This window comes from Mycteria americana, chromosome Z, assembly GCF_035582795.1.
Source record: "Mycteria americana isolate JAX WOST 10 ecotype Jacksonville Zoo and Gardens chromosome Z, USCA_MyAme_1.0, whole genome shotgun sequence".
NCBI lineage: Eukaryota > Metazoa > Chordata > Aves > Ciconiiformes > Ciconiidae > Mycteria > Mycteria americana.
The window spans coordinates 32,968,167-32,983,704 of record NC_134396.1 but is presented as its reverse complement, the minus strand read 5'-3'; the positions used below and the strand labels follow the sequence as shown (position 1 = coordinate 32,983,704).

General features: G+C 39.6%; 1 protein-coding gene across 3 annotated transcripts in view; it reads right to left on the bottom strand.

Annotated features, from left to right (window-relative positions):
- Positions 1–15,538, bottom strand: part of CEMIP2 (cell migration inducing hyaluronidase 2) — a 52,112-nt gene that overhangs the window by 18,307 nt on the left and 18,267 nt on the right. For all 3 annotated transcript variants that reach the window (XM_075526637.1, XM_075526636.1, XM_075526638.1), the window contains exons 3-10: positions 15,154–15,294; positions 14,062–14,623; positions 11,312–11,481; positions 9,813–10,001; positions 6,725–6,894; positions 3,939–4,148; positions 3,347–3,552; positions 2,683–2,752 (exon numbers count right to left, since the gene is read on the bottom strand). In XM_075526637.1, coding sequence (XP_075382752.1) covers positions 2,683–2,752; positions 3,347–3,552; positions 3,939–4,148; positions 6,725–6,894; positions 9,813–10,001; positions 11,312–11,481; positions 14,062–14,623; positions 15,154–15,294 — 1,718 coding nt within the window. The remainder of the gene's footprint in view (positions 1–2,682; positions 2,753–3,346; positions 3,553–3,938; positions 4,149–6,724; positions 6,895–9,812; positions 10,002–11,311; positions 11,482–14,061; positions 14,624–15,153; positions 15,295–15,538) is intronic.

Here is a 15,538-nt window from a genome sequence, read left to right as displayed (position 1 = left end):
AAGGAAGCGAGTAAGAACATAGCCCAAACCAACTGTGCATAATGGAATATATTTTTCACAATAAGGTCTCCGAACAACTGCCCAGTGAGAGAGTAGAAGTTTGCAAATAAGGCTATATTTTAGCAAATAGTATGCACTAAAAAGTGTTTTGCTTCTCAGTGAAGCCACGTAACACCACACATTCAAAATCCTCTAATACTTCAAACCAGGAAAGTGTCCGAGTTAACATAATTTTTGCATTTCAGTTATATTTCATCACACACACTGAATTTTCCTTTGTTTGCTAGTAAATCATACCATTTACAGTAAAATACTCCAAACCCCTCCTCTCCTCCTTACTGTTACAGTCTGACTAAGGTTTGTTCATCTCTGCTCGCATCAGAATTTAACGACACAGCCAAAAAACCCACAAGAGCTTTCAGAAGAAGGGAAAAAAGCACATCAAGAAGTCTGGCCAGTTCAGAGCACTGTGCCAATAACATGCAGTAATAATTTCAGCATCTGTTCATTTTCTCTGCTGCTTCAACATCCCTGCTCTTAAAGAAGCTGGATTTATCTGCTAAATGAGACCCGTAAAAGTTTCCCTTTCAACCACATCTGGGTTCACAAGAGGTGGCATCGTGACAGCACCTGCATAGCAGATACTTACAAATATGAAAAATTTTGCCTGACCACATGCTCTGTGCCCTTGTAAAATTAAAAAAAAAGACTGCATAAGACACATTCAAATGTTAAACAGTAGCTAAAGAAACGCTGTGTAGCGAGTGCTCCATCTCATGAAAAATAGCCATCATCCTCCTGTTCAAGAAATGTGGATAAAGCCAATTCACTCTAGCTTAAAAGACTTCATGCATTTCACTCTGAGAATATACTCATTTCCCAAATGGTCCTGGAAATTCTGCTTCTCAGTAACATATTCCCATCCGTAATGATGACACACTTTGACATTTCTGGTGATTAACAATTCCAAAGCAAATGTGGATGTTCCATTAATAAAAATACCAAAATCTTACTTCACATATAATTAAATACAGCTCTGTGCTTGGCAGACTAAAGTAACTTTTATCCAAAACACATCCTGATGCTTGGAAAAAAGTTTAATAAACTTAAAAGCTCCTTAAGCACTTGCAAGAGTTCCGAAAAAGGAGAAAGTTTTTTCCCCTCCTCCCTCACATACAGCTCAACCAAAAGAAACATCTATTGCTGATACATCCTTACAATGGGCTTCATTGTGTAATGAAGGAGCTGGGTTGGGGCGGGGAGAGGCAGGCAATGGAATTATTTTATTTGCTTGTGAATTGTTATAGTTTATACCAGCAAAAGCTCTACAGTGCGGAGTTTGTATCAACACAACAGTTGACGTATTCTGTTTCTGAAACATAATAAGCTGTAGTCCCTTTATATTAATGTGTTTACATCCATGCAAGGGAGGTATATCAGAGTGGCAAAACTTTGCAACATACACAAATGCTTGCTCTGACCACGCATGTTCTGGTAACAAAAGGAAGTGACATTTACAGGGATACACTATGGACCCAGAAAAAGACCTTGCAGTTTTAAGCACCAGATCAAGGAAACTGTTTCCTTTAACTTAGCCTGCAATGCTAAAACACGGTAAAGGAATATTACATAAAGCAGGCAAAAGGGAAAGACATTATGTTGGGAAGAGAAGAATTGTTTTGATTTGATAAGTGTGTCCAGATCCTTCCTAGTAGTAGACAGTCAACTAGAAAATTTTTTGTTTTGTTTTTGTTTGTTTGTTTTGTTTGAGGGATTGGTTTTTATTTTTGGACAAAAAGCCAGACAACACAAAAAGAACAAAGTTTTCTAACTTTTTTTTGTACTCTAGATATCTCAACTCATTTAAATATTTTTCAATCGTGTTCCTTTAATAACAGTTTTTTATGTATTCTGTGCCTAAGAATACACTGACACACACCCATATTCTACTTCCAGCACTGGAGCCTTTGCAACAACAACAACCACCTTTCCTGTTTTCCATTCCCACTGATCTCTTCAGAAAAATCCACTCAAAACCATGCACATCTCAGCCTCTCATCCAATGTAGAACTGAGTCCAGCCCCCTCCTCCACAGCACGTACTGAGTAGTTCAGCTTTACTTCGCAAGCAGCTGTGACAAGAGATTTGCACCAATATAAGGTAACAACAAGTGAAAACATATCAGCAGTCACTGATGGGAAACAAATGACTAACAACTGACAATAAAAGTGTTTTAGCTGTTTCTTACACACGGAACATTTTTTTGCAGTCATTTTTCATTCCAATGACTACAGCTATGAAGACAAATCTTGCAGAGCAGTCACACAGTAAACTCGTGACAACCTACAGAAAATACACAAGTCTTAATATGAAATATGCACTAGTTCTTTGGAAATAAGAGGATTTATTTCTACACACACACATTGACACTATTGTCAGGTCTATTAACTACAAAGAGGCAGAGATCTCCTCTGTTCCAGACAGAATAAAGATTTTTGGCAACTCTTAAATGCACACCTAGACAAACCCTGCACTTGTAATGCCAATACGCTGCCAAACATAAAAAGAACATATTCATATGTAAAAAAGAAAAATGTATGTATTTTTGGCTGTAAATGTTACAGGTTTTACAAATACCAGTGGCATGAGTAGTTTGTGTTGAATTACATCCATACGCCTCACCTGTGAACCTGCTGCTGCATTATTTATAAGATGATTGTTGGGATGAGAAATCCAGAATGTCGAAACTGCCCTGAAATATTATTCAGAAAGAAGTTATTATGGAAAAGCTCTTGCTCCTACAGAAATATCTCCCCTTCGTAACAAGCACATCAGAAAAAGCTGAACTGATGTCCGAAGTCACTACTTCACATATGAAATAAAAAAATCACAAAATCCTCCACACTTAGAAGCCAAAAATGCTTCTTTTTTTAGTTCAATGCACAGTATTTTAATGTTGTTCAGATACTCTGTGCAATGATAAACTGTTTTAATAAGCTTCCACATGAGATTGGTAGTATGCAGAAAAACTAGTGGTGACAACTTGAGAATGTGCATGCCTTTACACAGAAGTAAAGATGCGGCCTTAAAAGTCTATTGAACAAGTATCACAAGAAACAACCACCTTCCTACAAAACTACTTATCTTTTGTCTTTAATAAAAGACTAAACGCTAATTTTTTTTTTTTTTTTTTTTTAAATACCACTACTACATGAACTACATTTAAGGTGTCTGCATTCATTAAATTGTACATAAAAATGTTCCCATCTGTATATTGTCAAGAGATCATCAGCAGTTTAACTGCTGCAGCTGGTTTGGTTTTACTTTTTCACCATGAAATACTCACATGCAGTCTGTGGCTGGCACTGGGACATAGCTTCCATACACTTTATCCCTAATACCAATACACATGCTGCTGTTTCTATCTGTAGGAAGAAGAGTGCCTGGTTTCGTGACTAGCCCAAGGTTGTGGAACAAAGTATTCCTCTGCTCAATGCCATCTTCTGTGAAGAAACAGTGACCTAGTGTGTCATAGCCAATGGTGTCCTTTATCTGCAGAAATACAAGTTCATTATGTCAGTAGCAATAGCATTTATGGAGATTTATTTGACAAGTACCATTTAGTTTTACTATCTTGGCACAGCTGCAGAGTGAAGCTTCAGTATCAGCAGTTCAGATGATTCAAGCATACAGTTTTATTTATCCCTTACAAACACACTACTATGTCTGGAGAGCTTAGCTGCCTGGAAGAATCTGAAAAAACAGAATGGTGAGATCTGTTAAAAGTAAGTTACTGTTTGCACTTGTTCATTTATTCGTTGCAATAAAAAAAAAAACGCTGAGCATTAAACTTGAGGAAGGGAGGAGACTATTTTTGCTCTAAATGCTCTTTGTAACATTTATTTCAACACAGTATGTTTTACTCTCCTTGTACCTACCAGCAAGCCATTAGTTGCATGAACAGTCACACATCTGGAAAAACAGTGATGAATGGAAAGACCTTCCAGGTAAGTCTTAAAACTATAACCTCCTTTTTCATCCACATCCCCACAAAGGTGAAAGTGAACAGGGTAACTTCCAATCTGCTGCTGGCCCATTTGCTTCAATTCCACATAGGAGAGATGAACAGATGTAAAATTCTTCAAAATCTAAAAATATAATGAGAAGTCCAGAATCAATAACCAACTATTTGCTTTTTAACCAATGGAAATTTAAATTAATATATCATCTATACCAGATGTATAGAAGTTAGATGTACACAGTTACCACAGGCCAACACAATAAAAGAAGAATCGTTACTGTCTTGCTCTATATCCTGCCTTACAAAACAGTATCCTTCATAAATAAGTGCAAAAGCTAAATCTCCCAGTGGCTAAAACAGAGCAATTTTCACCAGATATGTTGCCACACTTTACTGTTTGGTCTTTACCAGCTGGCATGTTAAATATTCTTTATGTATAACCACATATTGTCCAAACAAACAGAAGGCACTCACATCAAGGCCTGTCTATACTGAAGCTGTACCAGCGTAGCACACCTGGGACAGGCTTAGTTGAATAAAATCACAGAGTAATACAGATTCAAAGGAACCTGGTCCAATCACCAGCTCAGCACAGGGTCAGCTTAAAGACAGCTGCTCAGCACATTGCCCAAGGAATACCTCCAGCCACAGAGATGCCCATATGATGTCAGTTGGTTCTTCCCTTTCGTTTTCCTGGTATCTAAGCAGAATTTGCCTTGTTGAAGCTTGGTCCCATTGCCTCTTGTCCTATCACCGTGCACCTCCAAGAATTGCTCTGGCCTCTCTGAACCCGACCCAGTGCCTGAAGACAGCAACAAGATCCCTCCTCTCTGCCTTCCCCACACCAAACAAGCCTTGTTCTACCAGCTCCTCCTCACTTATCATCTCGTACTCCCACACACCACCTTCACCGGACACACCCCCGTGCATCTACATCTTCTTTGCAGTGGGAACCCAAAACTGGCCACAGCACTCCAGAGGAACTTCTTCATTGAGGAAGATATGACATTGCCTTCAGAATCATACAGCTTCACAGTAACACTGCCTAATACAAAGCAAAAACATAATGGGGCTGTACCAGTAACACAGTGTTTTCTTCCACCTAACCTGCTACGAAAACAGAAACCAAGTGCAACAGCTAAACTGCGAGGAGCTAAGCTGAGAAAAAAACTTTTTTGTTATTTCATTAATTTATCTGTGCTGAGTATTTATCAAAAATAACCATTTTCATATGTACTTTGTCCTCTATGGAAATTAGTAATATGGGCTCCCCCCGCCAATAATTGCACTCCTAAAGTTTGCATGCCTAAAATACAGAGGCATGGTCAAAACCAGGCATCTCCAAGATCTCAGACTCTTAACATTTAAAAGCACTAATGCAGCGGTAAAACTACAAACCAACGCCTCTCCTCACTGCCACTAAGCCTCCTTTATGCTACTGTCCCAGTGACCAGTAGAAAATCCAGGATGATCAAACCCCCTGAGGCCATGAACATTTGCTAGTGCCTAGGCTCCCTCTGCTTGAGCATGCAAGATTAACAGAAGCCGAAAATGCTTTTAGTGCTGAAGTCTATGTTTGGCAGCAGACACTCAGCTACTCTGAACAGTCTCCTGGGAACAGTTTAGCGGCTTTGATGACTCAAAATGTTTGTTTTCTGTTCTATCTTCCAGACATCTCAGGGGTCTGCTGTATTTGCGCTGCTGTGGCAATCAAGGTCACGCTTTGCAAGATTCACAGCTTGTCATTATCTTCTTTCATTACATTATCTTAAACACAAAAGAGTGCCTTAAGCCCACCTACTTCTCTTCCACAAAACAAAAGCTGCCACACAGTAGGGAAAGGGCATATTTTCTTTCCCACCATTATGTCCACCACTATAAAATTAAAATCTGCATCCAAATATTTTAGAAAGAGAGATTTAAACTGTGACCAGCACATAATGAGCTCAAATACATTTGCATTTAAAATACAAGGCCTCAAACTTCTCCAGCGTCAGTGAAGGGCTGATACACTGCTACTCAATCTAAATGCACAACCTACACTGCTATTCAATCTACTTATCTAAAAACGTAAGTGAATATGAGTTTAAATACTAGTTTCTATAATACTACTTTCCCTCAGCTTTCTCTGTGTTTATGGTAATACAAGAAATTAGAAGCAGTTTCCTTTACCTAACCTTAGCAGTTTCAATTAAAAAAAAAAAAAAAAAAAAACACAACCCCAAACCAAAAACAAACCGCCATGGTCCTACTCAGTTTCTTTCCTCTCCACGCCTCTCTAGTGCCCAATTTCAGATGAGGCAGATCTCTAGGATTCAATGCTCATCGCTTGGGGAGGAAGAAAGGCAGTGAAAGGAAGGAAAACAAAGAAAAGGGAAATCAAACTTTACCCTGTAATATTACAGGATGCACATGCATGGACATCACTTGTAAGGTTTAATCGCTGCCATACAAAGTTGCAATATACACTGGATACTTCTACAACATTTCATGCATTGATATCGCTTCCTCCAATCCTGCAGACTAAGTCTTGATGAGTTAGATCTAATTTTGGGAAAGCTGAGAACGAAGTCATTTCTACACAAAGCAACTGTATGAATCGATGTTCTTGAAGTTTTCAAATCCCTCCAAGTTTACCATTAATCTTTTTGTCCTCAGTATGCCTTTACATGACTGAAAGCTGCTTTAAAATGTTTTTCAGACCTTGATATGTCCGCCAAATGTATCGTAATTGAAGAACTGACACTCCTTTTCACGATAGCAGGTATTTTCTGTCTCCCCCTTGATTAAGATGTTCCTCGTAAGAACTCCGACTTCTGCCCGCATGTCAACTCCATCAATAACTTCTCCTACATGAGGAAACTGAGGATTTTCTGTCCAAAAAGTTTTGAAGGGGAGGGAAAAAAAAAAGTTGTCATCAATTAAAAACAAAAGCAACTTATTTTATATAAACACGCTAATTGTAGCAACAAAACCCATGCATTCTGATACCTTAACATGCTGTTCTCTCTTAGCTTTTCTTGTGCTAAGGTACATAAAAAGCGCATAGTTGTTAGATGATAAACATTAACCCAGCTAAATACCAAGCAAATTCCCCCCTTCCAGACTGCGGTTGACTCAATGATAGTTAAGCATCTTGCAGGATGACGAATCAAGTACGCTACCCCATGTCTCCTTCCAAAATAAAGTGTTGTCTATGTATTTTTCATTTTAGTAAGACAACTAATCCTAAACAAATCCCAACGTTTTATGTGCAAGTGCATCTTAATTTCAGTCCAATAGTTTGTGAACAGAATGGATAAAAAAAATTAAAAAAGTTTAAATTAATCCAATGTATCTAGAAAACTTTTAATGAAACATAGATGCAGATTTGCTTTAAAAAAGAAAAAAGATGCTGGCTGCTTAATCTGTTCTGAAGAAAAATTAAGGACTGAAAATGAGGCCAAAACACCTTTAGAAAATACTGTATTCATCCCCCTCTGAAAGAAAAAAGGATTTGCTTCCGTAACTAAATTGGCTCTTTCCTAGATAGCTATTCTGAAGATGCATAAACAAAAATTAGGGAAAACAAGATACTCTAGTTTTACACTGTTCTTCCAAAGAAATAATCAATTTCTTATTTGTCTATACAAACTGAGGAAAATTATCTGGTCCTGTAAACCTTAAAAGAATGTATTTATGTGTTTATTTTTTAGAAAGATTTTTTTTCCCCTTGTTTGTTTCCCCCCCCCATTTATTGATTCCCTGAATACAGATTGTCACTATCCCTTCAAAGCTTACAAAAGGATAAAAGCCTGAAATGGTCATTACCACAATACAAAGCAGAACCAAGAATGGTATTAATTCTGTACCTGCTTTAAATCTGAGGATTCAAAAAGACAATAGATGTCTGTAAATGGGACTGCACTCCTCTCCTTGAAGGCTTACCTATTGTTTTTCCCTATATTTGACTAGCATACATAAATCAAGCAAAGAATGAGCAACTAGGCCTCCTACAAAACAATACTTTTTAGTTTTCCTACTACAAAGGGGCCAAAACAGCTAAAAACTTCGCAAAAAATACAAGAAATAATTTCAAAAGATGGTGAGTTCTTCAGCATGTCAAATTTGCCATTCCACAGAAAATTCATTCTTTGTGGAACAAATATATAGGGTGGTTTGGGGATTTTTAAACAGTAACGGTTACTATGACAAAGGAAACTTGATACTGGGGGTGAAAAAAACCCAAGATGGGCCAGTTCATCTCCTTTAACATCTTTTAAAGATCTATATATAGTTCAGATAGCATTTACTTAAAAAAACAAAATCTTGGCTTTTTTTTTTTTATGCCATATTGTAAATCTTGTAAAAAAAAAAAAAAAGTGTTTTCTTTTTAAAAATCCTTTAAAAGCAGCCGCTTTTTCACAGTACATTATTTCCAAGACTAAACAGAGTTTGCACATACACTATTCCATGCTCACAAAAGCTTCCTTAAACTTCATATTGCAACCTTCAAGTTAAGCTTGCTCTTTAAAATACTGTGCTCAGAAACACACATAACGTCAGACACTTAAGAACAAAGCCCAGGAAGCATCATGCTCAAGGGCACTAAGTCAGCTCTGTGGCTTCACGCCCCCGATATTCTCCAATGCATAGCAAGGTGAACTTAGATACGCTTTTTCCATCTCTGGGACTTCACAATGCAGTAAAACATATCTGACCTATGCTAACGAATGCTGTGGGATGCAAACTGCCCTGCAAAGTGGACATACAAACTGGCAGTCCCTTAAGACACAGGGGGACAGGAAAGTTTGAGGGCGTTCACGGAAAACTTCTGAGAAGAGAGAAAAGAGAAGAGTGGTTTGAAGAAGAGGAAGTCGCACCGTACAGAGGTGAATGGAACAAAACCAGATCCTGAGGAGCACTGATCGGCTGCTGCAAAGTAACTCTAGTTAGGTCTGTGCCACAAACTGATGCCGCAGCCCACCCGAAGGGAGCGAGAGGGGAAGCTCAAGACCTGAGGCTGGTGGACAACCCGGGAGGAGGGCGCGGGCACGGAGTGGCAGAAGGAAGACACGGACGCCAGCAGAGCGGGGGAGCCAGTCCCACGGGAGGCTCTTGTGAAGTCAAGCGGAATGACTCAGATAATAAAAAAGGAAACAGTCAACAACACGCATGACCATTTTGCGCGCATCACGCCCAAAGAAAAAACAGATTGCAACTACTCAGGGATATCCTGTGTGAGCAGAGGCTTGGAAGTGCCACTTATTTCATAACCATTTTGCTGGTGAGGGGTGGAGGGGGAACTGAGGAAAAGGGAAAGGAAAAAAAAAAAAAGACACGTTCAAAGATTGACATTTTCTCCCCCCCCCGCCCCTTTCTCCTTTTTTGATAACAACAGAAAAAATTATAACGAAATGCTTCAAAAGATGGGAAGGGAGCTAAAGGCAAAGGAAATGGTAATGACCACAACAGCCATTCAAGCACATATAAAGAGAACTAGTGAAAAGACAGAAAGGAGCCAAGAAAGGAAAACAAGCATAATCCTCTTGGAAAAAAAACTAAAGCGTTCAATGAGCCTGGGAAGAAAGGAGAAAGAAAAGCTAGTATGGTAAGCTGTGAGGCAGACCTGACATTATACAGAGCAATTTTATAGCAAGAAGAAGTACACATTCCTGTATACGGCAACAAAGCGATGCAGAGATAGGCGAACAGGCTGTTCTTTACTGCTGCCGCTGAAAGGGACCGGCTGGTGTATACTACCGTGAATATGTATTTGACACAAATCTTCAAGTGGTGACTGCTGTCATACCTTTGACTTTGACCTGATGCTTGGTACACTCTGGGCAGGGAAGGAGGGTGAATTCCTCCGTCTGATACATTGAATAGTCTGTGCTTGCGACCACAATCCGGTCTCCGGGCTCCCAACTACTAACATCATCCAGAAGATTCAGTATCACGCCACCTACAGCTTCTACCTGGAAGCCTGAAATTGGGACACCTAATAAAAAAAAAAAAAGTAAACACAATATAAGATTATGTTCACTTTCATATGAAACTATCTCCAAGAAGATACCAATAAGAAATATATGAGATTTCACAAGCTCCAAAGCCCTCTAAAGTGCAATTCTGTTCTGAAACACACCAGTGTGAGATACCATTACAGCCTGCTTATTTGGTGGATCTCAAATAAAACAAATGGAAAAGATGAAACTAACAGTGACAGGAAAAAAAAAAAAAAAATCTATGAATAAAAAAAAACCCCAAACCAAAAAACCTAATATCATATGGCAACAATTCGTAGGTCTGGCTACCTCTGCTTGTTTCAAGTGACATTTTTCTGCCATTTAAAGCTCTACAGATGTAATCAAGGACCTGGCAAAACAAAGTAGGGGGACTTTCCTTTTTATTCACAACTAATAAAACAGTTTGGCAGGCTAAATTACACAAACATGTTATTTCAGTGCCTTATAATAGATTTGCATAAAGTTCAGCAACTCTTGCTTACTCTTGACCCTAACACTACAGTACCAGCAAGTAAAAGATATATTTTGGTGCATTTTTTTTTTTTTAATATAAGTCTATACATTTTCATAGGGCTATAATGAACACTAAAGGAGTAGTACCAAATAGCTCAATTACTTAACAAATAAATATTCAACTACCTTAAAAAAAATTCTTCTGAGGCAAATATAATGTTGCTTAGTAATTCTACAAACAGAAAAAGATGACTGCCCATAAAAAGCAAAACACAGATCAAAGATATCTTAAATAGAAAAATGAATAAAGGATAAAAGCAAATGAGTGATAGGCCTTCCAGGCTCTTTATACCACAGATTCAACCTGGTATGAGAAAAGCTGCCTAAAGTTCAGCATCAAACATCAACAGGAAACTGTAACAAGATTAAAACATTTCTCTTGGCTTCTACCAAGTTTTCTTTTTAGGATCATAATCGCCATCTCTAAAACTTAGATTTGAAATATACATGACTGACAAATTACTAAATGAAAAGAAAAAAAAAAAATCTGTTTCAGCCTTTTATAAGACTCCTTATCTCTATCTAAATATCTTAAAAATGAAGACTCTTAATGTTATGCTGTTCACATACTGTATACAAACAGATTGAGAAAATAGGTCGTACTGAAGAACTGTGTCCTCATACTTCATCCATAGCAAGAAAACAAAACAAAACAAAACCAAACAGCAGCACTCAGAAATTTAAATTGCAACCAACAGTTCTAGTGAAAAAAAGCATATACAATATTTTTTACTTCTTCCCAACTGCAGCATTTCACAAAATGCTTTCCTACCATCATTCCATTCACTGTAAGCTCTCACAACAAACTTCTGACCATCCACTGTGAAAAACTCTTTCTGAGCAAGAGCTTTCCCACCAGTGCTGTGATTTTCATAGTTTCTCACTGATTCATTACAGGAAGAATTTCCACCACCTAGGACACCAACGAGAGCCCAGGCTTGCCTGTGAAAAACAAAAGTAAATGTTTAAATACAATGGTCCTTAACAAATTCTTCACAAACAGGTAAAGGACAAGACAAGGAGCACAGAAGTCATAAATAACACAGGAGCTCTTAAAGGAGACGACTTTCAGATACATTTTTAGTGCAACATCCAACAAGATACACTTTTTCCAAAAGCAAATGGCAAGAGACGAGCAACAGAAGCAATGCAGGATCCTGCTCCCAAACAGCTGTACCAGGGCACAGGAAGACTAGGAGCCAGTGCCGACATTCCTGCCACAGCCTGCTGCTGTCACGGCACGGCGGCAAGCGGCATCCCAGAGCGGTGGCCAGGAGTCCCACGAGACCGTGCGTGCACCAGGCCAGCAGGGATGGAGACAGCCAGCAGCGGCCACTGGTGATCACTGTACTGGACAGGCAATAGCTTTTGAATCTTTCAAGATACTCAGCCCCAGAAAAGGAACCGCACGCTGTTACACCACCTTTGCACGAGGGATCACCGATGTTTCTGAAGGCTGCGACCAAGGATATTTGCTTTTGCCCCTCGCTGGCCCTTCCTTCAGCTGGGCACCTACTTGGCTGAGCACCGGTGTGGAGCAGGGAACTGTCCTGGATGTACTTGCCCTTCCTACAGCTCTGCTCAATGCATCCAAGTTTTTGGAAATGAAAAACAAACCGCATGCCACAGAAGGCTGCCCCCAAGTCCAGAAAACAAGACTATTTTGCTGTCCTTTACTGCTCTGTAATGCCATAATTATGTTTGCAGAGGAAGCAGATGAGATCATCTTTTAAAAAGCCGAACAATTTTGCATCATTAAAGTTGAATCATTCACCCCAGATGAAAACAGCGTCAGCTAGCTGGACTGTAGTCTGTTGCTGATGATTGATTCAAAGGCAGATACTAAAACCACGTTCAATCCAGTTGCCTTTATTTCAGTCCCCTCATGATGTTCTTATTGATTGGGATTAAAAGGCCAAATGAAACTGTTTAGTGTTTACCTGTTCATAGGAATAGTACATACTGGGCCAGCTTTTCAGTAGCAAACAAGCTGAACATTTCACATACCAACGTGTAAAATAAATATCAAGATATTTTAATGCATACTATTTTGCAGGAAGAGGCAGAAGGGGAGAGGGATGTAACGGAGTATTCACCTCCATGCCGAAATCTCCTTCGCTAGCTTTACAGGTTTAGCAAAATGACCCTGCTTTTCCTCAGTGAGCACTTGGGGAGAGCTTCTCGCCCATCTTCCACAGCAGAACAAGACAATTTTATGCGCTTACAGAGCCTCTACCGACTAATGAAAACAGACAAGAACCAGTTCAGCAGAGAAGGAAGAAAGGCTGCTTCTTCCCCGCTGCAGGCTGAAGAAGTTCCTCATTTCAGACAAACTGGCGTGGACGTCACGGGCAGAGACGAACACCAGAAACCCACACCTCCGGGCTGGCTGCGCAGCCCCCTGAACAACGGCCACAGGGGCTTCGCTACTTTCGGGAGGTGGTGCTCACCACAGGACACCCGGGTCTCAGCACCTCTGACCAGACCGCTTCAGAGGCAGCGCTGCAAGCACTTTCCATCCCATGACCACATGCTTACACAGCCACTGACACAAACGTGCTCCTGACGGGAACCGAGGTCAGAACGTGCCATCCTGACTGACGCCCCAGCCCGCGTCTGCCAAAGCGGGAGGAGGAAACGAACCGGAATCCAGATGTTGGGGGATAGCGAGGGGTAAGAATAGAATGGAAGAACTAAATGACCGATTTCCTGGAAAGTACAAACAGGTTATACACCACCATCTTAATGGAAGCTGAAGAACAGACTGACAGTTAGTTAGGAGACTTGGTGTCCCTCTCACTTCTATTGCTAACCCCGTGCAGCCCAAAGCCAAGTTCGGAACATGTGCTGCAAAAAGTCGTTTGCAACAACTAAATGAATGGCACAGCAGTTTAAAGTTTCCTGCTTGAATAATTCCTATTATACCTATTCTAATGTCCCACCATCCAAACCCTGACCAACTGAAAAGAACGGTCAAAAGATACAGACACACCTTGCAACTGTACTTCAATAACACAATATTTTTACAGATCAGTTCGCTTGCAGAATCAGTGGAGGGGTAATGTACTTTCATTTCAACGGTGCACAGATATGAGTAAGACGCTGTTTGATATACAGGATTAGCATCCCTTCCCTGTATTCAGTTTCTAGCACGGAATTCCCTGTACCTCCAAACATAAAGTCATAGGCATTAAAAGCTTCACCTAGAAACTGTTTTCTATCTGTGTGTTTGAATGAGAAAAAAATGCCTCGCTGTACCCAGTTTTAATTTCTGTAAAGAACAGTGAAAGAGAGCAATTATGAGTAAGTAATAGAGTCTATCACACAGATACCGGTAACTATCAGTCTCTGCACTATCAGAATACTGCACACTGAATACTACTACTGCAGTACTACATACAACACCAAGAATCCTCTGAAGACTTTAAGAACAGACACTGTCAAAGTTTAACGAATCCCCCAAAGGGGGCAGAAGCTGTATCTAATCTTTGCTCAGCACAAAAGGGAAAATAAATAATTTACCTGTATCTCAATCCTCTGACAAACTTACTTCCCAGAAGATTTTGAATAGTCACTCTGGTTTCCTCCCGTAGATTTTTAGCAGCTGAATCTCCTACAGCAATAGCAATGATGCGACCAGGACTTCCATTTTTCAGTAAGTTCTGGAGCTTCAAGCTTTCTTCTGAAAATTCATGAGTATCAAACTTCAGCACTTCCAAAATCTCTGCTGTGTCCTGATCGATCACTCTCACATTTAGTCCTCGGGAAAAATTCTTTTTAAATGTATGATGACCATAGGCCAGCCCTGAGAAATACATAGTCTTTGACAGAAGAGTCCATGATAACTTCTGGTGCCCATGCAACTCCAGCGTTCCTTCAGGGCCCACGCCAATAAATTTTTTGCCAAATTCTGGCACATCAGCACCTTCGTTTGACTTCCCATACAAAATAATAGTTGCTTTGGATTTATAGCGGCATTTCTCTGCTCCAACATGAAGCATTCCACCATCCTTTATCAGGATAAATCGAGTTCTCAAGGTAATATTTTTAGAACCTTCTTTATCATCACCAAAAACAAGTAACCCTAAAGGAAAAAAAAATATTTCTGTAGGTCAAAGCAAAATTCAGATAGACTCCAAGAACCAAGTTCTGCAATAAGAACAACAGAAAAATTACAGACTTGTTTTCCACACCCATGAATTAAGCTGTTACGCTCTTATATATGTTTATTTGGGAAAGTAACTCCTACCAATTGTGATTTACCTTTAAGAATTTGGTCACTTTATTCCCAATTTTTTCTGCTATTTTGGTAGAATTAGTAACATACCACAGTCACCATCAGAAGACAATCAAATCTTGCACAAGGAAGGCTACTACACAAGTCTTGTTTTACTATATCCTACAGAAAACCACGTCAACACTCCACTGAAAAGACTCTACAGTGTTCATTCATCTTTTTAATAATATTCCTGGCCTGGTAGCAGGCTGAAAAGTACAAGCAGGGGAACTGGTCAATAAGCTGCAACATAAAATGCCAACACATTTTTCATGTAATCACAGAAGTAAAAACTCTGCAGTAAACTGAAGCATGATGTTCATCTTGCTATTTCATACCTCCATCCTGTATAACTATAGAGTGTACTGTAGCATCTGAGTTCAGACGAAACAAATCCCCTTTTTTGATAAAAACTCTCTTTTCAGGATCTTTTCCAGGGCTCCAGTTTTTAAGACGAGGGTTCTGATCGGGACAATTCTCTGCAATACAATGTGAAATTCAGCTTTTAAAAAACAGGCATCGTCACATCAATCAAGGCAGCACTAGGATGAACACAAGCAGAGTCAGTCACCCACAGAGGACTCCCACCCCCTTCTGTGGCTACAACACTGCAGCCTCCGATGCTACTGTTTGTATTCGAGCAGCCAAAAAGATACCTGAAAGAAAGGTGCCTAAACTCTCAAGGGTGGGAAGGCATTCTTATACTGAATTAAACTACTGATG